Source organism: Gobio gobio (assembly GCF_949357685.1).
Source record: "Gobio gobio genome assembly, chromosome: 24".
NCBI lineage: Eukaryota > Metazoa > Chordata > Actinopteri > Cypriniformes > Gobionidae > Gobio > Gobio gobio.
The window spans coordinates 39,916,509-39,942,415 of record NC_137120.1 but is presented as its reverse complement, the minus strand read 5'-3'; the positions used below and the strand labels follow the sequence as shown (position 1 = coordinate 39,942,415).

At 37.2% G+C, this 25,907-nt stretch overlaps 1 protein-coding gene across 2 annotated transcripts in view; it reads right to left on the bottom strand.

Moving 5' to 3' along the window:
- pth2rb (parathyroid hormone 2 receptor b) overlaps window positions 1-4,545 on the bottom strand; it is a 93,814-nt gene extending 89,269 nt beyond the window's left edge. For both annotated transcript variants that reach the window (XR_013815899.1, XM_079808221.1), the window contains exons 1-2: window positions 4,393-4,545; window positions 1,644-1,746 (exon numbers count right to left, since the gene is read on the bottom strand). Coding sequence is in view for 1 of the 2 variants with exons in the window: in XM_079808221.1 (XP_079664347.1) it covers window positions 1,644-1,746; window positions 4,393-4,455 (166 nt within the window). In the remaining variant the exon portion in view is untranslated. The remainder of the gene's footprint in view (window positions 1-1,643; window positions 1,747-4,392) is intronic.
- Between the last annotated feature and the right edge of the window lie 21,362 nt (window positions 4,546-25,907).

Below are 25,907 nucleotides of genomic sequence, written 5' to 3'. Positions count from 1 at the left end.
ATTAACAGGATGCAATAATAACAGAGTAAATTATTATATTTATTAAATTATTAAATGGATGCCGCCTTAATGGGCCAATAAAAGCTCTCCCTACACCGACCCTTAACCCAATAAATGCTTTTACCATTATTAAACATTTCGTTAGGCACTTCATTTTTATTGAAGGTAAATGCCTTTCTGATGTGATTTGTGATGAGAAAAGTGAGACGAGCGAGAGTCGAAAAGGCGGATTCGAACCCGGGTGGATCGTGTCACAACCAAGACCTTTAAGCCTTATGTGGCGTTCACACCGGACGCGAATGACGCGAATAAATAGCGCTATTCGCGCGAAGTTGGACGCTTGAACATTTTGAGTTTACTCGCTTCATTCGCGCGTGACACAACAGAAGTGAGTTCGCCTCATGGGCGGGGCTTCTGCCAGCGTCTCGTCTCGTTGTGAAATGGCTGATATGGATTGTGTTTACACGTCTTTTTTTGTTAAAATTCTACTGTTAATGTGTGACAAAACATAGTTTTAAGACTTTTTCAGGCGATAATGTAGTTGTTTAACACTAGAACTGCCACGGGGTAAAATTTACCCATGGCTGTTTTTCAAATGTACATAAAAGATTTTCAATAAAATATCCAGGTCTCCCAGTCACTGACTTTTACTAAAACTGTGTTATTTACAATCTCTTGTTGTTAAAAATTGTTTAGATAAAACCAGATTAAAAACAGGGCATTTATACCTATAAGCGCCAGCGGGTCAAATTTATATATAAATCCTTAATTTTCGCGCTGTGTTTGAGCAACGCGTCTGCTTACTGTAAACAGTCACACAACGCACAGTCAAATTAAGATGTTTTAGCCTATTTATAAATGTTCAAACTTTGGATTAATTATACATTTTTGTTTAGCTATTTTTTATTGTGTAATTGTTTGCTACTGTATTGCTATTTATTCAAGTCAGCCCGTTTCCTGAAAAAATATATTTCCGATCTATAATGGAATGAATAAAACAATTTTCATGATTATAGCAATATATTGGTGTTGTTCTCTTTTTCAAATTAAAAATGATATAACTAATTAAATAATTAATTAGGTGAAACTGTGCGCTTAGATTTGTCGTTGCACATGCAGTGCGGTGGATTATTATAATCGCTCTTTATTGTCTATTTAGGGTATTTTAGTAATTTATCAATTCATTCGCGTCCGGTGTGAACGCACCATTACGCTTTACTGACTACACCACTGAAAACATTGAACCTAGAGTGTTTTTTTAATTTAGTTTTTCCCAAACAGGCGTTGTCAGGCGAAGCTAGTGTGAATAGACACTCCGTTGCTAAAAACACATTAAACGGCACTTCATTTCCACATTTACTCTCCCAATCCATCCCTATGCAATCCTATAAATCCACTGCCCAGTTTCAGTCAATGCAACATAAATTATTCATGTAGTCCCAACACAAATGATTTATGTTAACTTAACATTTTATACATTTCATTAACGTAATGCAATTGAGTGCGAAAGCAAAAAACTAAATATTTGTGTGTTTCATCTTATTTTAAAACTGAGCAAAAAGCTTTTTTTGAGTGCACTGAACATCAAAACAATGTTGGTTTGAGAGTGAAAAGGACCGAGCGGAGAAAAGGTAAGGTCTTACCGGCAGGGTTGTGTTCGGAGATGTTCTGAAGGCACTGCAGTTTAATGTCATACAGCAGGAGAACTTGTTCCTGAGCTGTTAAACCTCCTTCAGAGTCCAAATGCTGCCCGGAGACAACAAAAACAACAACAGGAATTGATGGAGTCTTTGAATCTTGGATTTGATTAGACCTCCAATCCGACCCACATGAAAAAATACCATAGTATATTATCGTAAAATTACTCTAGTAAATACTATAGTGTTTTTGAACCGTACTATAGTAAAGATACTACAGTAAATTAAAGTATATTATAGTAAAATTACTGTAGTAAATACTAGTGTTTTTTAACCATACTATAGTAAAGATACTACAGTAAATTAAAGTATATTATAGTAAAATTACTGTAGTAAATACTAGTGTTTTTTAACCATACTATAGTAAAGATACTACAGTAAATTAAAGTATATTATAGTAAAATTACTGTAGTAAATACTAGTGTTTTTGAACCATATAGTAAAGATACTACAGTAAATTAAATTAAAGTATATTATAGTAAAATTACTGTAGTAAATACTAGTGTTTTTGAACCATACTATAGTAAAGATATTACAGTATATTATAGTAAAATTACTGTAGTAAATACTAGTGTTTTTGAACCATACTATAGTAAAGATATTACAGTATATTATAGTAAAATTACTGTAGTAAATACTAGTGTTTTTGAACCATACTATAGTAAAGATATTACAGTATATTATAGTAAAATTACTGTAGTAAATACTAGTGTTTTTGAACCATACTATAGTAAAGATATTACAGTATATTATAGTAAAATTACTGTAGTAAATACTAGTGTTTTTGAACCGTACTATAGTAAAGATATTACAGTATATTATAGTAAAATTACTGTAGTAAATACTAGTGTTTTTGAACCGTACTATAGTAAAGATACTACAGTAAATTGTAGTATATTATAGTAAAATTACTGTAGTAAATACTAGTGTTTTTGAACCATACTATAGTAAAGATACTACAGTAAATTGTAGTATATTATAGTAAAATTACTGTAGTAAATACTAGTGTTTTTGAACCATACTATAGTAAAGATATTACAGTATATTATAGTAAAATTACTGTAGTAAATACTAGTGTTTTTGAACCGTACTATAGTAAAGATACTACAGTAAATTGTAGTATATTATAGTAAAATTACTGTAGTAAATACTAGTGTTTTTGAACCATACTATAGTAAAGATACTACAGTAAATTAAAGTATATTATAGTAAAATTACTGTAGTAAATACTAGTGTTTTTGAACCATATAGTAAAGATACTACAGTAAATTAAATTAAAGTATATTATAGTAAAATTACTGTAGTAAATACTAGTGTTTTTGAACCGTACTATAGTAAAGATATTAAAATATATTATAGTAAAATTACTGTAGTAAATACTAGTGTTTTTGAACCGTACTATAGTAAAGATACTACAGTAAATTGTAGTATATTATAGTAAAATTACTGTAGTAAATACTAGTGTTTTTGAACCGTACTATAGTAAAGATACTACAGTAAATTGTAGTATATTATAGTAAAATTACTGTAGTAAATACTAGTGTTTTTGAACCATACTATAGTAAAGATATTACAGTATATTATAGTAAAATTACTGTAGTAAATACTAGTGTTTTTGAACCGTACTATAGTAAAGATACTACAGTAAATTGTAGTATATTATAGTAAAATTACTGTAGTAAATACTAGTGTTTTTGAACCATACTATAGTAAAGATATTGCAGTAAATTGTAGTATATTATAGTAAAATTACTGTAGTAAATACTAGTGTTTTTGAACCATACTATAGTAAAGATATAACATTAAATTGTAGTATATTATAGTAAAATTACTGTAGTAAATACTAGTGTTTTTGAACCGTACTATAGTAAAGATACTACAGTAAATTGTAGTATATTATAGTAAAATTACTGTAGTAAATACTAGTGTTTTTGAACCGTACTATAGTAAAGATACTACAGTAAATTGTAGTATATTATAGTAAAATTACTGTAGTAAATACTAGTGTTTTTGAACCATACTATAGTAAAGATATTACAGTATATTATAGTAAAATTACTGTAGTAAATACTAGTGTTTTTGAACCGTACTATAGTAAAGATACTACAGTAAATTGTAGTATATTATAGTAAAATTACTGTAGTAAATACTAGTGTTTTTGAACCATACTATAGTAAAGATATTGCAGTAAATTGTAGTATATTATAGTAAAATTACTGTAGTAAATACTAGTGTTTTTGAACCATACTATAGTAAAGATATAACATTAAATTGTAGTATATTATAGTAAAATTACTGTAGTAAATACTAGTGTTTTTGAACCATACTAAAGTAAAGATATAAATTGTTGTATATTATAGTATTTACTACACTTTGTCAATTTATTGTAGTATATTTAGTAGTACTTAATAGTAGTATTTAAAAGTACGGTTCAAAAACATAATAGTATTTACTAGAGAAATTTTACTATAATATACTATAGTATTTTTTCATGAGTTTTAAAGCGTTATAAATAAATGAAAAGCATCAGAAGACATTAGCAATTGATCAAAAATGTTCAAACTTTCCCAATGAACCTGATAAGACATCTCATTATGTTCAACATAATATTGTATTAGGCTTTTCATTCAAATAAAACGTGAAGATGATGTGAGATGAGGGTGTAAAAATGCAACAAATGATTTGTTCGTCTTACCTGTGCTTCGACTGAAGTGCCAAGCAGAACTTGGGCAAATATCCACAGTGCTATAATCCACATTATGATAATAATACTTGTACAAATGGACTATTTTCTCAGTGGTTTCTCTGCGCGTGAAGCTCAGTGTGTGCCGATCCTGCATCTCCAGCCCATACTCGCACTGGAGAATGAACTCCGCATCTGCTGAGAGAGAAGTGCATTGAATACCACCACCCACAGGAGAAATACTCCTTCAGAAAAAAAGAGAGATGGTGCACCTCTGCGCATCCCCCCCTCCTGAAATACATGCACAATGACCAGCTGTATAATTTCACACAAACTGGACGCTTTTTTTGGGACAACTCTGCCCTGAAGGCTGATTTTTGGTGGAATGTGAAGCCCACTTTCAAGACATCTTCATAAAGTTTCTCTCTCTTTCGGTCTCTCCCATCTCTGTATTTTAAATCCTCTTTACTCTGCTGGGATTTTGCACCCTCCTCTGCATTCTGGGCAGCGCACCACATGTTGCCATTGTTTTATTTGAATCATATTCAATTTGGGTCGTCCATCCTTCTCAGATTAGTGCTGGATACGTTACTGCTGAAACAGAGACACTGTTGAATACAGAAATGTATACCAGAAATAAGTAAGTATACAGAAATGTACACTCTTCTTTTATATTTTTGTTTTTAAAATCTGTGTATCTTTCACCAACTGTGTGTACGCACAAATTTGTGTGTGAAATCTGCTTACAAACATCAGTAATACCTAATAAATCATTCTCAAATGACTCTGGGTGGCCTGATAAACGTGTGTTAATAACCCTTGAACCCGGTCTTTGTTTCTCCACAGACCTCCAGGCAACAAAATGTTATTTTATAACAAAAAAATTTGGTTTTTTTTTAACAAATGTAATTTTACTCTGTTTATTAATGTTTTTACTCAACATCTGTGCAGTTTTTGAAGTATTTATAATAATTTTAAATTTATATAAATAAATAAAAAAATATTTTCACATAAAATAATTTTTTTTTAATGTAAAATTCACTTTATAAAATACCCAAATTTCTAACTTTCATTCGTGGGAGTGACATGGATAATTTGACATGGTTTAGTGCCCATCTTTTGGAAAATAAAGTTAAAATAAATAAATAAAAATAAAAGACTTTTACCAGTAAATGGCTGCAGAGCTCCACTATTAGTGAAAGACATCTTTCCACAAGTATTTTTCAGTTGGATTCATATCTAAATGTTGTGAAATCACAATTATAACAATTAAAATTAATTAATTTTGTCTAGGGCTGTGCGATATTGAAGAAAAATGCGATATGCAATACCTTTGCGATATTCGATATGCGATACGATATTGCTTTAAGTGTGTAAAATCTATTTTAATTATATTTTTAAAAAATTATTTAAAAATTGAGAATGATACCATTTATGTGTTTCACATTCTTTCTGGGAAAAGAAAGTATCGCTGCAACTTCTGAAAGTGACCAGCAGTGTTTTAGCAAAAATGTATGTCACAAATCTATAATTTTAACATCATTGTAAACAAACAAAAAATGTAATGCCAATATTTAAATACCAAAAACTCTTTACTTGACTTGGTAATATATAGTTATATCAACCTCTCTCTCACCGCCATTTTGACTTAACTGTGTGTGTATTTGACAGCTCGAGTGTGTAACAAAACACGAAACAAAACTGAAGGGATCACACACTTTCAGAGAAGCGGCTTGTGCGCACGTTTCGGTGTGTGTGTGTCAGACAGCGCGAGACGGCAAGGAGTTGTTTTTCGCAAGTTATTGCGTTTAATAACTCTTTTTAACGTCAAGCAAGTCACATAAGTAATCCATTCCATTCCATAAGTAATTCGAATCCATTCAGCCGATCTCCGTGTCTGCACTTTTAGCATAGCTTAGCATAGATCATTGAATCTGATTAGACCGTTAGCATCTCGCTCAAAAATGACCAAAGAGTGTCAATATTTTTCCTATTTAAAACTCGACTCTTCTGTATCGTTGTATTCCATCGTGTACTAAGACCGACGGAAAATGAGAAGTTGTGATTTTCTAGGCCGATATTGCAGGAACTATACTCTCATTCCTGCGTAATAATCAAGAGCTGTGAGACGGCCTATGAGTGCAGCGGCGCAATGATATTACACAGCGCAGGAATGAGAGTATAGTTCCTGACATATCGGCCTAGAAAATCACAGATTCAATGATCTATGCTAAGCTATGCTAAAAGTGCAGACCCGGAGATCGGCTGAATGGATTCGAAAACGGTAAAACTCAACTGTTTAACTCTAGGGGAGTCGGAAAATGAGCCTATTTAAAAACTTTAAAAAAGTGCAGTGTTCCTTTTAGATAAAATGTTCTGGTGGTTGAAACTTGTTTTGAGGGTTGTCATGGCGAAAGTGCATCTTTAGGGTGCGTTCAGACTTGTAGTTCGGTTCGTTTGGTCCGGACCAAAAAACAAAACACATAGTCCTGGACCGCTTAGCGTTCACATTGGCATTTTTAACAGCGAACCTAAAGTTACCGAACTAAAGGCGTAGGGATACCCTCACAACCTGATTGGTCGGCTTTATGACGTATATTTCGCGACGGAGCCGAACATTCAAAACAATGCTGTGTGCTGATTAAACCGTCTGGAGGTCAAAAATCACCCGAAGCGTTTTATAAAATAAATAAAAAATCGTAGCTTCATCGGAATGGTCCGAAACTTGGTGACTTTATTGGTACTTGGTGTATGAACACCCAAAAAAATTGGGGACAGGATTTGAAAAGTCTAAGTGGTCGTAAAAAAGGGACTCAACAGTCTTAGGACCTTCGGGTCAAAAAAGACCCGCATAGGAAATGAATGGGAAATTGACAAAAATATGAAAATACTGAGTTTTTTTGTGCGTACAATCTACAAATCAGCCAGGATGCAGAAAAAAAGGACTCAACAGTGAAGATCTCAAAAACATCAAGAGTGCAAAACAGACAAAAAACTCACACACACACACACAAAAACACAATTAGCTTTTGGAATGGTATGCGTTAATTTGTGTGTGCGTGTGTTTTTGTGTGTATAAGTGTGTGTGTGTGAGTTTTTTTGTCTGTTTTGCACTCTTGATGTTTTAGAGATCTTCACTGTTGAGTGCTTTTTTTCTGCATCCTGGCTGATTTGTAGATTTTACACACAAAAAAACAATTTCCCATTCATTTCCTATGGGGGTCATTTTTGACCCGAAGGTCCTAAGACTGTTGAGTCCCTTTTTTACGACCACTTAGACTTTTCAAATCCTGTCCCCAATTTTTTTGGGTGTTCATATACCAAGTACCAATAAAGTCACCAAGTTTCGGACCATTCCGATGAAGCTACGATTTTTTTTATTTATTATAAAACGCAAGATTCACTATAGTGGTAAAAATGTGCTATTGCGTGATAAAAATGCTCAATGTGTCCACCGGATGGCACCGATCTCATTTAAAACATTGCTTTCATGAGGCCTAGGCTTGACTCTAAAATGAAATACAGCTTTAATAAAAAAAAATAAAAAAAATAATATATATATAATTTTTTTATTATTTTCAATGGGAAAAAATGGGTCATAATTATTGCATAAATATTAATTATAAATCATAAAATTATCTCAAAACACCAAAAAAGAAAAGAAAAAATATTATTGAACAAAAATATATTATCTTTTTTATCTTAATCCCACCGTCCGGGTCATTTTGGACCCGAAGGTCCTGAGTGTGACCCATAAATGAAGAACCCCAGAGGGTTAAACGCGATACTTTAATGCGTGTACATATGGTTTTATTTTGACCAGTGGAGAACTCACGAAGAGCTCATCAAATGTTCAACACATTCAGAAACGCAGCAGGATTTCCTCCAGATCTGCATATATTGATGAGGCTTTACCTCCTCGCTGCTCCACGTTTGCCCTCTACTCATTTTGGATACACCGATCTTTCCGCGTCGTCAAATCAGCTGACTTTAGCGTCACATCTTGTGACATCACGTCCTGTTTTGGGTTGGTTTACATGTCTTTGGTCCGTGTTGTGTTCATATATCAGTGGAACCGCACCAGAGTTGGTTTGGAAGCGGACTGAGACCCGTCTCTTTAGCGTCTCGCTCCGCTTGTTTGGTCCGGATTTTCGAACTTTTCAGTTTGGTCCGAATCAAAATTACAGGTGTGAAACCTCCCCTGACCACGGTCCAGACCAACAGACGAAATTTGGTCCGACGAAAAGAGGTCCGAATCAAACTGAACAAAGGTTAGGTTTGTTTCTAGTGTGAAAGCATTTTCTGTAAGGTTTGGACTTTCAGAGCATTTACAGGAAGTTCCTGTTTATGTTTAAATATTATAACGTTATTTTTAAATTCAATCTAGGCTACATTGATTATGAAAAGTGAAAAGATGCGCAATATGTCAGAAGGTCAGAAATTATTTAGAAAGAAATTTTGAATGATTTTGCGTAGAAAGCCTTTCTTTAATGTGACTTTCGTAAATTGTATATTAATTTTAATTAACGTTTAATCAGATAATTGCCTGGATTTAATCAATAAGAAGCAAATAGTGTATAGCAGACAATAATGGCGGGAGCGATCACATGCTTTACACATGAACTGGAGCGCGTCTCAAATAAACTGAAACTCAGCAGATACTCGTCTCACAAACATGAGAAATATGTGAATATAAAGCTTGAAATGTCCACTTTTAAACGTAACGAAAAGAAAATATTCCAGCAATGCGACTGTTCAATAGTGGCCACGATATGCGTCCGTTCATTCACTCTTGTCAAAGACGCGTCACACACACGTCCGTTTACAAACCAATCAGTGTCCAGATGCCGAACACATGATGATGATGAGTGGACTCAAGTGTGTCGTGTAAAGTTCTTTAGTGCACTCGCATAACTGCAATGTGAAACCAAACCAAAACTAATCCAATGTATAAAATGTAATTTTTGAATTTGAAGATCAAGGTAAAGTGCACTTTTTTTGTCTTCTGGGAAATATGTAAGTGTCTTCAGTTGCTTCCGAAGGGCAGGACTAAATTACATTTGTTTTATATATAAACAAAATAAGAAAAATCTTCATCCTGTTCAAAAGTTTTCACCCCCCAGCCCCTAATGCAGTTTCCTTCTGGAGCATCAGTGAATGTGTCCACCTTTGGTAATAGTTGTGTTTGAGTCCCTCAGTCGTCCTCATTCAGTCCCTGCTGGAGACCTGGAGGATTTCTCTGAAGAACGCTGGGCAGTTTAACTGCAGAACAAACAAGAGACTCAAGAACAACCATCACAAAACACACACACACTCACACACAGCCGTGGACCATCAGAGAACGACACACACACTCACTCACACACACACACACACACACACTCACAGCCGTGGATCATCAGAGAACGACACACACACAGACACACACTCACACACACACAGAGCCGTGGATCATCAGGGAACGACACACACACACACACACAGACCCGTGGATCATCAGAGAACGACACACACACTCACACACACACAGAGCCGTGGATCATCAGGGAACGACACACACACACGTTTGTTTTTGTGAAATGTGAGGACATTCCATAGGCGTAATGGTTTTTATACCGTACAAACCGTATTTTCTATCCCCTTACACTGACCCTAAACCTACCCATCACACACACACACACTGACCCTAAACCTACCCATCACACACACACACACTGCCCCTAAACCTACCCATCACACACACACACACACACACACACTGCCCCTAAACCTACCCATCACACACACACACACTGCCCCTAAACCTACCCATCACACACACACACACACACTGCCCCTAAACCTACCCATCACACACACACACACTGCCCCTAAACCTACCCATCACACACACACACACTGCCCCTAAACCTACCCATCACACACACACACACACACACTGCCCCTAAACCTACCCATCACACACACACACACTGCCCCTAAACCTACCCATCACACACACACACACACACACTGCCCCTAAACCTACCCATCACACACACACACACACTGCCCCTAAACCTACCCATCACACACACACACACTGCCCCTAAACCTACCCATCACACACACACACACACACACACACACACACTGCCCCTAAACCTAACCCTCACAGGAGACTGTGCAGTTCACTTTCTGTGAAAAAAAACTCATTCTGTGATTTATAAGCATTTTGAAAAGTGAGGACATGGGGAACGTCCTCATATTTCTCCCTCTTTTTGTAATACCCATGTCATTATACACATTTGTGTCCTGATATTTCACAAAAACATGCCCACAGACACACACACACACACACACACACACACACACACAGAGCCGTGGATCATCAGAGAACGACACACACACACAGAGCCGTGGATCATCAGAGAACGACACACACACACACTCACACACACACACACACACACACACACACAGAGCCGTGGATCATCAGAGAACGACACACACACACACACACACACACACACACACACACACACACACACAGAGCCGTGGATCATCAGAGAACGACACACACACACACACACACACTCACACACACACACACAGAGCCGTGGATCATCAGAGAACGACACACACACTCACACACAGCCGTGGATTATAAGAACGACACACACACACTCACACACACAGCCGTGGACCATCAGAGAACGACACACACACACTCACACACACACACACAGAGCCGTGGATCATCAGAGATTGACACACACACACACACACACACACACACACACACACACACACACAGAGCCGTGGATCATCAGAGAACGACACACACACACACACACTCACACACACACAGAGCCGTGGATCATCAGAGAACGACACACACACTCACACACAGCCGTGGATTATAAGAACGACACACACACACTCACACACACAGCCGTGGACCATCAGAGAACGACACACACACACACACACTCACACACACACAGAGCCGTGGATCATCAGAGAACGACACACACACTCACACACAGCCGTGGATTATAAGAACGACACACACACACTCACACACACAGCCGTGGACCATCAGAGAACGACACACACACACACACACTCACACAGAGCCGTGGACCATCAGAGAACGACACACACACACACACACTCACACACTCACACAGAGCCCTGGACCATCAGAGAACGACACACACACACACACACTCACACACTCACACAGAGCCCTGGACCATCAGAGAACGACACACACACACACACACACACACAGAGCCGTGGATCATCAGAGAACGACACACACACACTCACAGCCCTCTTATTTTGTTAATATTATTAACATTGGGGTGTGTAAACGTTTGAGCAAGACTGTATACTGATGAGCCAAAACATTATGACCACCTGCCTAATACGCTGTTGGTCCACCGTGTGCTGCCATAATCAGCGCCGGCCTGCCGAGGGACCCTACAGAACCCCTGAAGGTGTGCTGTGGCGTCTGGCACCAAGATCTTAGCAGCAGATCCTTCAAGTCCTGCGAAGTGGAGCCGCCGTGGATCAAACTTGTTGGGCCAGCACATCTCACAGATGCTCGATTAGACTGAGATCTGGGGAATACTCACACTCACACACACACACACACACACACAGCCGTGGATCATCAGGGAACGGTGTGATGGGTAGGTTTAGGGGCAGTGTGTGTGTGTGTGTGTGTGTGTGATGGGTAGGTTTAGGGGCAGGGGCAGTGTGTGTGTGTGTGTGTGTGTGTGTGTGTGTGTGTGTGATGGGTAGGTTTAGGGGTAGGGGCAGTGTGTGTGTGTGTGTGTGTGTGTGTGTGTGTGTGTGTGTATGTGTGTGATGGGTAGGTTTAGGGGCAGTGTGTGTGTGTGTGTGTGTGTGTGTCTGTGTCTGTGTGTGTGTGTGTGTGTGTGTGTGTGTCTGTGTGTGTGTGTGTGTGTGTGTGATGGGAAGGTTTAAGGGGTAGGGGCAGTGTGTGTGTGTATGTGTGTGATGGGTAGGTTTAGGGGCAGTGTGTGTGTGTGTGTGTGTGTGTGTGTGTGTGTGTGTGTGTGTGTGTGTGTGTGTGTGCGTGCGTGTGTGTGTATGTGTGTGTGTGTGTGTGTGTGTGTGTGTGTGTGTGTGTGTGTGTGTGTGTGTGTGATGGGTAGGTTTAGGGGCAGTGTGTGTGTGTGTGTGTGCGTGTGTGTGATGGGTAGGTTTAGGGGCAGGGGCAGTGTGTGTGTGTGCGTGTGTGTGTGTGTGATGGGTAGGTTTAGGGGCAGTGTGTGTGTGTGTGTGTGTGTGTGTGTGTGTGTGTGATGGGTAGGTTTACGGGCAGGGGCAGTGTGTGTGTGTGTGCGTGTGTGTGTGTGTGTGTGTGTGTGTGTGATGGGTAGGTTTAGGGGCAGTGTGTGTGTGTGTGTGTGTGTGTGTGATGGGTAGGTTTAGGGGCAGGGGCAGTGTGTGTGTGTGTGTGTGTGTGTGATAGGTAGGTTTAAGGGCAGGGGCAGTGTGTGTGTGTGTGTGTGTGTGTGTGTGATGGGTAGGTTTAAGGGCAGGGCCAGTGTGTGTGTGTGTGTGTGTGTGTGTGTGTGTGATGGGTAGGTTTAGGGGCAGTGTGTGTGTGTGTGTGTGTGTGTGTGTGTGTGTGTGTGTGTGTGTGTGTGTGTGTGTGATGGGTAGGTTTAAGGGCAGGGGCAGTGTGTGTGTGTGTGTGTGTGTGTGTGTGTGTGTGTGTGTGTGTGTGTGTGTGTGTGATGGGTAGGTTTAAGGGCAGGGGCAGTGTGTGTGTGTGTGTGTGTGTGTGTGTGTGTGTGATGGGTAGGTTTAGGGGCAGTGTGTGTGTGTGTGTGTGTGTGTGTGATGGGTAGGTTTAGGGGTAGGGGCAGTGTGTGTGTGTGTGTGTGTGTGTGTGATGGGTAGGTTTAGGGGCAGTGTGTGTGTGTGTGTGTGTGTGTGTGTGTGTGTGTGTGATGGGTAGGTTTAGGGGCAGTGTGTGTGTGTGTGTGTGTGTGTGTGTGTGTGTGTGATGGGTAGGTTTAGGGGCAGTGTGTGTGTGTGTGTGTGTGTGTGTGTGTGTGTGTGTGTGTGTGTGTGTGTGTGTGTGTGTGTGTGTGTGTGTGTGATGGGTAGGTTTAGGGGCAGGGGCAGTGTGTGTGTGTGTGTGTGTGTGTGTGTGTGTGTGTGTGTGTGTGATGGGTAGGTTTAAGGGCAGGGGCAGTGTGTGTGTGTGTGTGTGTGTGTGTGTGTGTGTGTGTGTGTGTGTGTGTGTGATGGGTAGGTTTAGGGGCAGTGTGTGTGTGTGTGTGTGTGTGTGTGATGGGTAGGTTTAGGGGTAGGGGCAGTGTGTGTGTGTGTGTGTGTGTGTGTGATGGGTAGGTTTAGGGGCAGTGTGTGTGTGTGTGTGTGTGTGTGTGTGTGATGGGTAGGTTTAGGGGCAGTGTGTGTGTGTGTGTGTGTGTGTGTGTGTGTGTGTGTGTGTGTGTGTGTGTGTGTGTGATGGGTAGGTTTAGGGGCAGTGTGTGTGTGTGTGTGTGTGTGTGTGTGTGTGTGTGTGTGTGTGTGTGTGTGTGTGTGTGTGTGTGTGTGTGTGTGTGTGTGTGTGTGTGTGTGTGTGTGTGTGTGTGTGTGTGTGTGTGTGTGATGGGTAGGTTTAGGGGCAGGGGCAGTGTAGGGGGATAGAAAATACAGTATGTACGGTATAAAAACCATTACGCCCATGGAAAGTCCCCATAAAACATGAAAACCCAACATGTGTGTGTGTGTGTGTGTGTGTGTGTCCAACCTTTAGCCTCCACTAAACCAAGCGTGAGTGTGGAGAATGTTGTGGTAGAATCCTTTCCACCACAAATGAAAGCAGAAATCTGTGACGTGCAATAACATTCATATGAAAATCACCAAGCGTCAACAATGAAATCTGTCAAGCGCATGATTCATTTTTTTTTTTTTTGCAATTATTTCTGAAATGTTAGCATGACACGGTACCTGAATATATTTCCCCCCTTCTTTGATCTTCGCAAAAGGGTTGTCATAGGAACCAGCAAATTTAGCACTTCGCTTTTTTCGGAGTTGCTTAATAAATATTTAAGGATGTGTTTGCAACATTTCTTGAAGTTGCTCTTTAAATAAGTGCTAGTTCCAATATTTCATTTTTGCAATGTTTGTAGAAAGTCCAGGATAGATAATACTCTCTTTCTTCCTCTCTCCATCTACTTTTCTTCACCATTTGCTTTTCCTTTCTGGACCTAAAAAAAAGCAGATTCAACATGTTCAATCTGTAAAAACAAGCCCTGACGAATGAAATATAAGAGAGGATGTCATTTAAACATAAATTAATGTAATTTGATTGATTGTAACACAAAGTTGGGTGTTTCTGTCATGTTGTCACACAATATAAAGACTGCTGGGTTAAAAATAACCCAAGTTGGGTTGAAAATGGACTAACCCAGCGATTGGGTTGTTTTAAGCAAACATTTAACCCAACTGCACGGTTAAAACAACCCAATTTCTGGGTTCGTCCATTTTCAACCCAACTTGGGTTATTTTTAACCCAGAATTTTTTAGAGTGTAGCCTGAAGTAAATGACCTGCACAGAAAATCACATTTACATTGCACTGTAAAAAATGACAACCCGGCAGTTGGGTTAAATGTTAGCTTAAAACGACCCAATCGCTGGGTTTGTCCATTTTCAACCCAACTTGGGTTGTTTTTAACCCAGCGTTTTTTACAGTGTAAACTAGGGTGACCATATTTTGATTAGCGAAAACCAGGGCAATGAGATACTCAAATGATACTCAAAGTTTACTCAAAGATTCCTTATTAATTTCAATACATTTAAAGTATGTATGGATAGAAAATTGTTATACTAGGGCCAGGACAGGACTTGAAAACCGGACATGTCCTGGGAAAACAATGAAAATTACTCTTCATATCTTTCTGTAGAGATCAACTTTTATATAAAGAGATGTGTATTATTTAGTATGGAAGCCCGTTTCCGCCACTAATTAAAAAAATTAAAACAGTAATTGCGACTTTATATCTCAGAATTCTGACTTTAAAACTCGCAATTGCGACTTTTTATCTCAGAATTATGACTTTATAACTCGCAATTGCGACTTTTTATCTCAGAATTCTGACTTTATAACTCGCAATTGCGACTTTTTATCTCAGAATTCTGACTTTATAACTCGCAATTGCAACTTTATATCTCGGAATAGAATTCTGACTTTATAAATCACAATTGCGACTTTATATCTCAGAATTCTGACTTTATAAATCACAATTGCAACTTTATATCTCGGAAAAGAATTCTGACTTTATAACTCGCAATTGCAACTTTATATCTCAGAATTCTGACTTTATAACTCGCAATTGCGACTTTTTATCTCAGAATTCTGACTTTATAACTCGCAATTGCGACTTTATATCTCAGAATTCTGACTTTATAACTCGCAATTGCGACTTTTTATCTCAGAATTCTGACTTTATAACTCGCAATTGCGACTTTTTATCTCAGAATTCTGACTTTATAACTCGCAATTGCAACTTTATATCTCGGAATAGAATTCTGACTTTATAAATCACAATTGCGACTTTATATCTCAGAATTCTGACTTTATAAATCACAATTGCAACTTTATATCTCGGAAAAGAATTCTGACTTTATAACTCGCAATTGCGACTTTATATCTCGGAAAAGAATTCTGACTTTATAACTCGCAATTGCAACTTTATATCTCGGAATAGAATTCTGACTTTATAACTCACAAGTGCAACTTTATATCTCGGAATAGAATTCTGACTTTATAAGTCACAATTGCGACTTTTTATCTCAGAATTATGACTTTATAACTCGCAATTGCGACTTTTTATCTCAGAATTCTGACTTTATAACTCGCAATTGCGACTTTTTATCTCAGAATTCTGACTTTATAACTCGCAATTGCAACTTTATATCTCGAAATAGAATTCTGACTTTATAAATCACAATTGCGACTTTATATCTCAGAATTATGACTTTATAACTCGCAATTGCAACTTTATATCTCGGAATAGAATTCTGACTTTATAACTCGCAATTGCGACTTTATATCTCAGAATTCTGACTTTATAACTCGCAATTGCAACTTTATATCTCGGAATAGAATTCTGACTTTATAACTCGCAATTGCGACTTTATATCTCAGAATTCTGACTTTATATCACGCAATTGCGACTTTATATCTCAGAATTCTGACTTTATATCTCACAATTCTGACTTTATAACTCACAATTGCGACTTTATAACTCGCAATTGCGACTTTATATCTCAGAATTCTGACTTTATATCACACAATTCTGACTTTATATCACGCAGTTGCGACTTTATATCTCAGAATTCGGACTTTATATCACGCAGTTGCGACTTTATATCTCAGAATTCGGACTTTATAACTCGCAATTGCGACTTTATATCCCAGAATTATGACTTTATAAATCACAATTGCGACTTTATATCTCAGAATTCTGACTTTATAAATCACAATTGCGACTTTATATCTCAGAATTCTGACTTTATAACTCACAATTGCGACTTTATATCTCAGAATTCTGACTTTATAACTCGCAATTGCGACTTTATATCTCAGAATTCTGACTTTATAAATCACAATTGCGACTTTATATCAGAATTCTGACTTTATAAATCACAATTGCGACTTTATATCTCAGAATTCTGACTTTATAACTCACAATTGCGACTTTATATCTCAGAATTCTGACTTTATAACTCGCAATTGCGACTTTATATCTCAGAATTCTGACTTTATAAATCACAATTGCGACTTTATATCTCAGAATTCTGACTTTATAACTCACAATTGCGACTTTATATCTCAGAATTCTGACTTTATAACTCACAATTGCGACTTTATATCTCAGAATTCTGACTTTATAACTCACAATTGCGACTTTATATCTCAGAATTGCGACTTTATATCTCAGAATTCTGACTTTATAACTCACAATTGCGACTTTATATCTCAGAATTCTGACTTTATATCTCACAATTGCGACTTTATATCTCAGAATTGCGACTTTATATCTCAGAATTCTGACTTTATAACTCACAATTGCGACTTTATATCTCAGAATTCTGACTTTATAACTCACAATTGCGACTTTATATCTCAGAATTGCGACTTTATATCTCAGAATTCTGACTTTATAACTCACAATTGCGACTTTATATCTCAGAATTCTGACTTTATATCTCAGAATTCTGACTTTATAACTCACAATTGCGACTTTATATCTCAGAATTCTGACTTTATATCTCAGAATTCTGACTTTATATCACACAATTCTGACTTCATATCTCAGAATTCTGACTTTATATCACGCAATTGCGACTTTATATCTCAGAATTCTGACTTTATAACTCGCAAATGCGATTTTATATCTCAGAATTCTAACTTTATATCACGCAATTACGGCTTTATATCTCACAATTCTGACTTTATAACTCACAATTGTGAGAAAAAAGTCGCAATTACTGTTTTTATTTTTTTATTTAGTGGCGGAAACGGGCTTCCATATTTTAGTGCTGGAAATCGATTAAAAAAAACCAACTAATTAATAAAAAAAATTCTGTAATTAATCGTTTTTAATATTTTAAGTTTTTAATAATTTTATTTTGTAATAATTTCAGTTACTCTCCAAATTAATGTAGAAACAATTTATTGACAGTATATTTTAAATATGTGTTGTAATGGCATGTTTTTATGAATGAAGGCCAGTATCACTGATGTCTCTATGAAACATTAATGACGTTACATTACAGTATAACTGAAAGCTCCCAATTTCAACATTTATTAGGCTTTAAAAAAACAACTTTTAATTTAAGTGAACTTAAAACTATCTCTACATAAACCCAAAATAATAAATGTTATTTTTACCTGTGGCCTTCCCTGTTAGACATATACAGAAATGTAATGGTTATCAAACAGCTTTCTTAACTGCATAAATAATACATGAAATAAAGATTAATCATCATTAAATCATCATGATGATTAATCATCATCAACCCGATCCTGTAGATTTGCATTATACAACATTAGGAAGATTAGACCCTTCCTATCAGAGCATGCCACACAACTCTTGGTCCAAGCTCTTGTTCTCTCCAGACTGGACTACTGTAATGCTCTTCTAGCGGGCCTTCCGGCATGCACTATCAAACCCTTGCAACTGATCCAGAATGCAGCGGCGAGGGTGATCTTTAACGAGCCGAAGAGAGCACACGTCACGCCTCTCCTCATCAGACTCCACTGGCTACCAATAGCCGCTCGCATCAAATTCAAGGCACTGGTACTCGCCTTCAAAACATCCACTGGCTCTGCACCAATATACCTAAACTCGCTCGTTCAGACTTACACACCCTCCAGGAGCTTACGTTCTGCTAGTGAACGACGCCTTGTGGTGCCATACCAGAGAGGCATGAAATCGCTGTCACGAAGCTTTTCCTGGGCTGTTCCCACCTGGTGGAATGACCTGCATATCTCAATTCGTGCGGCCGAGTCTGTAGCCATTTTCAAAAAAGACCTAAAGACACATCTTTTCCAGCAACACCTGACCAATCAAGAATAGCACTTAACATTCTATTCATTTTCTGTCTGTCTAATTTATTAAAAAAAAAAAAAACTGTCCTGTGTGTTCTGAGCTAGATTAACTGAGACTTGCTACAGCACTTGCATACTGTTGCCCTTGACTGTTAGTTGCTTCTTTTGCTCTCATTTGTAAGTCGCTTTGGATAAAAGCGTCTGCTAAATGACTAAATGTAAATGTAAAATTAAAGCTACAATTTCTGTTCCCGTTGTTCTGTGATGAACATTAATGACAGGCATCATCAGTGCTACTGTCACTTTAAGAACGGCCGCGAATATGACATCGCATTTCCTCACAACTCTTTAAGTTCTTTTAAGACGTTATTTAACTAATTTAAGACGTTATTTAACTAATTTAAGACCCTAATATGAGAATACTCAACATTCTCTGTGTTGTTGTTATTGTTTGTTCAAGAGCAAAAGAGAACTGGATGTGAGCAGGAGACTGACCCGAGTGTGTGTGTGTGTGTGTGTGTGTGTGTGTGTGTGTGTGTGTGTGTGTGGGCATGTTTTTGTGAAATATCAGGACACAAATGTGTATAATGACATGGGTATGACATAGGTATTACAAAAAGAGGGTGAAATATGAGGACGTTCCCCATGTCCTCACTTTTCAAAATGCTTATAAATCACACAGAACAAGTTTTTTTTCACAGAAAGTGAACTGCACAGTCTCCTGTGAGGGCTAGGTTTAGGGGCAGGTGCAGTGTAAGGGGATAGAAAATACGGTTTGTACGGTATAAAAACCATTACGCCTATGGAATGTCCTCACATTTCACAAAAACAAACATGTGTGTGTGTGTGTCAGATGCTGCGTCCCAATTCGCCTACTTATACTACGTCCTAAAAGTACTCTTTTTGTGAAGAAAAAGTACATACTTTTGAGTGTGTTGCAGAAGAGTATGTAAGCTTTGGGACACACTACTTCATCTTTAACGGACTCTGTTGCTTAGTTACGTGCATTTACGTGCGTCCAGTCACCGTTTAAACTCTATGTTTAAACTGCCCTGTCAATCATCGTCACAGCTCAAATCCTCCACATTGAATTTAATTTCCTACAGTATTGGAGAGAAATGTAGTCGCACGTTGATCTGCCATTCCTGGGTCTTTAATGCAGAGACTCCTCTCATGTGTTTGCAAAGTTAATGGCCAAACGTATCATTACAAAAGTTCACAATGCTGCTGCAGGTGAAATATAATGTGGCTAACATTGAATAAATATCTTTTTGTCAAGTTAAATACTGATAATTGCTCACTCGAGCCCTTTATCTAATCCTCTCCACTTAACCGTCAGACTCGCGTAACCGCCATGTTTGTAGTTTTTTGTAACACTTTTTATCCGCTTTTGTAGTTCTAATCGAATCCTCATCCATTTTGCAATGGGTTGTGGGCAATATCAACCGTTAGAGTGCACATCGATCTGCATTTCGAATTATGACCGGAAATAGTAGACCATCCAGGAATCTTTGGAATACTCTTTTCAACATACTACGATTTAGGCCATACTAATTCTTTTTTCGAATACTATTTAGTACGGATAGTATGCGAATTGGGACGCAGCTAGAGTGTCCCTCAATTAGCTGACATGAGACACAGCCACACAGGACATTGACACACACACACACACACACACACACACAGGACATTAACATAAAGTGTGTCTTGTCGCGCTTGGAAGCATTTACATGAATAGGAGCGTGATGATCATGTAACGCTAGGCAAAAATGGATATAAAAACGGACGCTGCGTTATTTGCGTTAAATATTTTTAATGCGTTAAGCTGAAAAAATTAATCGCCCGCGTTGACGCGTTAATTTGCCCAGCCCTAATATTATTTGTTTGAAAATATATCACTTGTACTTTGTACTTTCTTTAAAGGGTAAGTGTACCCAAAAATTAGGGCTGTCAAAAGATTAATCGTGATTAATCGCATCCTAATTAAAAAGTTTGTGTTTACATAATATATGTGTGTGTACTCTGTTAATTATTATTTATATATAAATACACACACATTCATGTATATATTTAAGAAATATTTGCATGTATATACATTTATATAATCTATAATATATACAAATATAAATGTTTTATATATAAAAATAATATTTTTTTCTTAAATATATACATGCTTGTGTGTGTATGTATATATAAATAATAATTAATAGAGTACACACACATATATTATGTAAACACAAACTTTTATTTTGGATGCGATTAATCGCGATTAATCTTTTGACAGCCCTACCAAAAATGAAACATTTCTCACGATTTACAAATATTGGGATATTGTAAGTACTCAACTGATCGAAATATATAACACTGGCCTAGTGGTGTTTGGATATTTTACTAAAAAAATGTTACATAGTGCAGCTTTAACTTTATTAAGTCTCCTGAGCGCTAACAGAGCAACCTTTGAGCAATAAAATGCTCATTAGCAGTGTACAGTAAGAGAGAGATTGACTTAAAAGTGTCAAGTACATGACATTTTAGCTCTAAAATGTGACTAATCTGTCTAATTAAATAATAAACAGCAGTTTTGGCATTCAATTTTGGCCCCGGTCCTCACAAAATGAAGATATTTAGACATTTAAATGACCTTCGGGAATCTTTATGAGACCTCTCACTGTGCAAAAGTGCAAGTATGCACAATCTGCTTGATTTGGAGACCCGCCCAATTGTTCACTGTCCATTTCCATAGCAACAAAACCACCTAAAAAAACCCAACTGGTTCCTTCATTCCTTACTGTAAACCTTGCATAAAGCTTATCTGATACACACACACACACACACACAGCCACACCTTTGAAGACATGCACACGTATCATTACAATAAATATAGCTATTTACTCGTCTAGAATGAGTGAGTTCAATGGCCATATCCACACATTTTACATCTGATTTTAACTTATGATATGACATTATGTGCCATGTACAAACTTGTTCAAGTCGAAATGGATCCATGTTGAGGATCTGGAAAGTCCGGGAAAGGCGCTGTCATTTCCAGTGAAATGTGTAATTATGCTTGTCAAGACTGTCACCTGTTAAGAGTAAGAGGGAGATTAATATGTGTTATTTCATGCTGAGAAGTAGAAAATAGATTGATAAATTGAGAGAAAGGACAAGAGTTTTCCATCCAAGACTGAATTCATGGGTCAGTTGCCTTGTCCTTGTCCTTGTCTTATGATACGGTGGACGTCCTCTATGTATTTGAGAAAAAAATTAGGAAACACTGAATTATTTGACCATGAAATAGGTACTTTTCATATTACTAATGTCGTTTTTTTTTCAAAAGCTTTGTTCGGTTGAATTTTTCTGGAAGGTGCAGCACTTCATAGACGTTTAATTTTCATTCAAAGCCTGAATAAACGTTCAAACGCCTCAATTTAAACCCAAAATTCAGTCTTAAGGGACTTCAAACTTAATTTCACTCCAAAATGACTATTACGGCACGGTTTCACACAACATTAACGTGTTAGTCGTGTGTTTTTGGACAGCGAGTAGCTAAATAATGGATGTAAACAAATCCTTGAAGAAGTCATGGTGTTAATACTAGTTTTAAAGTTCTCTCATAACACTAAAAATGTTCTCTCGTTATATTTTAATGGTTTCACAAGATTGATTTTTAATTATATTTGGCGGTCAATGACGATCCAAAACAGCTTTTGAGCTGTACGTCCATTGAACGTCCAATAGGTGGCAGAATACACAAACACTTCGCATTTTAGCCCATGTTAAACCCCCAACAGTATTTAATCTAAAATGATAATTCTGTCAGTATTTCTTACCCTCACGTTGTTACGTCTTTCTTTATTTTGTCAAAAGATAAATTCTGTAGAATGTCTATTTAACGACAGGGAATGGACGATTTTGAGTCTACAAGAGGCCACAAAATCACCATAAACTCCACACACGACTATTTAAACTTGAAACCGGACTAGTGAGTTGAACTTGAGAACCGGATCCATTCTTCTTCTCTTTCTCCTTCTTTCTTCTGGAGTTTTATGACGGTTTGGAACCGGATCCGAAAAAGGATAATGAGCGATTCAGCGCAAAGATTCGACTCAAATGAATCGTTCATTCACTTTTCGCTTGTAAACTCTGACATGGTTCCGGACAAATCGCGTTTGTTCAAAAATATTTATATTATTAAAAAGTTTTAACCACTTTTATGATAGTATTATTGTGATACTTTATGATAACTGTGAATTTATGTCATTTTGGGGGCATTTTGACGAGTTTAAGTCTACAAAAGGCCACAAAATCAGCTTAAACTAGTCCACACACAATTAAGTCGTCAGAAATCATACAAACCTTGTGTGAGGAACGGACTGATATTTAAGCCACTGTTATATCTGATAATCTTCCCCTCAAGTGGGCGGTTACTATTGAACTTGAAACCGGACTAGTGAGTTGAACTTGAGAACCGGATCCCTTCTTCTTCTTCTTCTTCTTCTTCTTCTTCTTCTTCTTCTTCTTCTTCTTCTTCTTCTTCTGGAGTTTTATCGTGGTTTGGATCCATTATTAGGCAAAAAAATTATTAACTTCTAATGAGCGATTCATCGCAAAGATTCGACTCAAATGAATTGTTCGTTCACTTTTCGCTTGTAAACTCTGACATGGATTTTGTTCAAAAAGATCGATATTTTTCAAAAGTTTTAACCACTTTTAAGATAGTATTATTGTGAGACTTTATGATACCTGTGAATTTATGTCATTTGGGGGGCTTTTTGACGAGTTTAAGTCAAGTGGGCGGTTGACTGTTGAACTTGAAACCGTTGCTGCGTCCCAATTCGCCTACTTATACTACGTCCTAAAAGTATGTACTCTTTTTGTGAAGAAAAAGTACATACTTTTGAGTGTGTAGCAGAAGAGTATGCAAGCTTTGGGACATACTACTTCGTCATCTTTAACGGACTCTGTTACGTGCGTCCCGTCACCGTTTAAAATGTCAATCATCGTCACAGTTCAAATCCCCCACTTTAAATTTAATTTCCTACCGTATCGGAGAGAAATGTAGTCGCTCGTTGATCTGCCTTTCGTGGGTCTTCAGACTCCTCTCATGTGTTTGCAAAGTTAATGGCCAAACGTATCATTACAAAAGTTCTCAATGCTGCTGCAGGTGAAATATAATGTGGATAATATTGAATAAATATCTTTTCGTCAGGTTAAATACTGATAATTGCTCACTCAAACCACTTTATCTAATCCTCTCCACTTAACCGTCAGACTCGCGTAACCATCATGTTTGTAGTTTTTTAAACACTTTTTATCCGCGTTTGTAGTTCTAATCGAATCCTCGTCCATCTCGCAATGGGTTGTGGGCAATATCAGCCGTTAGAGTGCGCATCGATCTGCACTTCGGATTCTGACCGGAAATAGTAAACCATCCGGGAATCTTTGGAATACTTTTTTCAACATACTACGATTTGGGACATACTAATTCTTTTTTCGAATACTATTTAGCACGGATAGTATGCGAATTGGGACGCAGCACGTATTCTTCTTCTTCTTCTTCTTCTTCTTCTTCTTCTTCTTCTTCTTCTTCTTCTTCTTCTTCATCTTCTGGAGTTTTACAGCGGTTTGGCACGGGATCCATTATTAGGCAAGAAAATAATTCACCTGTAATGAACGATTCATCGCAAAGATTCGACTCAAATTAATCGTTCATTAACTTTTCTCTTGTAAACTCTGACATGGTTCCGGACAAATCGATTTATGTTCAAAAAGATCGATATTATTCAAAAGTTTGAACCACTTTTATGATAGTATTATTGTGATACGTTATGATACCTGTGAATTTATGTCATTTTGGCGGCATTTTGACGAGTTTAAGTCTACAAAAGGCCACAAAATTATCATAAACTAGTCTTCAGAAATCATACAAACCTTTGTGTGAGGAACAGACTGATATTTAAGCCACGGTATATCTGATAATCTTCCCCTCAAGTGGGCGGTTGACCGCTGAACTTGAAACCGGACTAGTGAGTTGAACTTCAGAACCAGATCCATTCTTCTTCTTCTTCTGGACTTTTATCGCGGTTTGGATCCATTACTAGGCAAAAAAATAATTCACCTCTAATGAGCGATTCATCCAAAAAGATTCGACTCAAATGAATCGTTCATTCACTTTTCTCTTGTAAACTATGACATGGTTTCGGACAAGATTTTGTTCAAAAAGATCAATATTATTCAAAAGTTTTAACCACTTTTAAGATAGTATTATTGTGATACTTTATGATACCTGTGAATTTATGTCATTTTGGGGGCTTTTTGATGAGTTTAAGTCTACAAAAGGCCACAAAATCACCAGAAACTCCACACTTGTTTTTTATTTAAATAGTCTTCAGAAATCATAAAAAATCTTGTGTGAGGAACGGACTGATATTTAAGCCACTGTTATATCTGATAATCTTCCCCTCAAGTGGGCGGTTGACCGTCTTGAAACCAGACTAGTGAGTTGAACTCGAGAACCAGATCCATATCTTCTTCTGGAGTTTTATGGCGGTTTGGAACCGGAATCCATTATTAGGCAAAAAAAAATCACCTCTAAAGAGCGATTCATCGTAAAGATTCGACTCAAATGAAACGTTCATTCACCTTTATCTTGTAAACTCTGACATGCTGTCGGACAAATCGATTTTTTTTTCTCAAAAAGTTTGAACCACTTTCACAATAGTATTATGATACTTTGTGAATTTATGTCATTTTGGGGGCATTTTTCAGCCTTGTTAATGGACATCTTGTCTATAAGGATAAGGTATATTATTTTGAGAGATTAATTTAGTTTTAAGTTATTTGAAATCAACGTCTAAAATAATTTAAATGATTAATAAAAGAACGTTCTAAAGTAAGGGATCCCAAGCGCAGAATTATACGTTTTTCAACTGC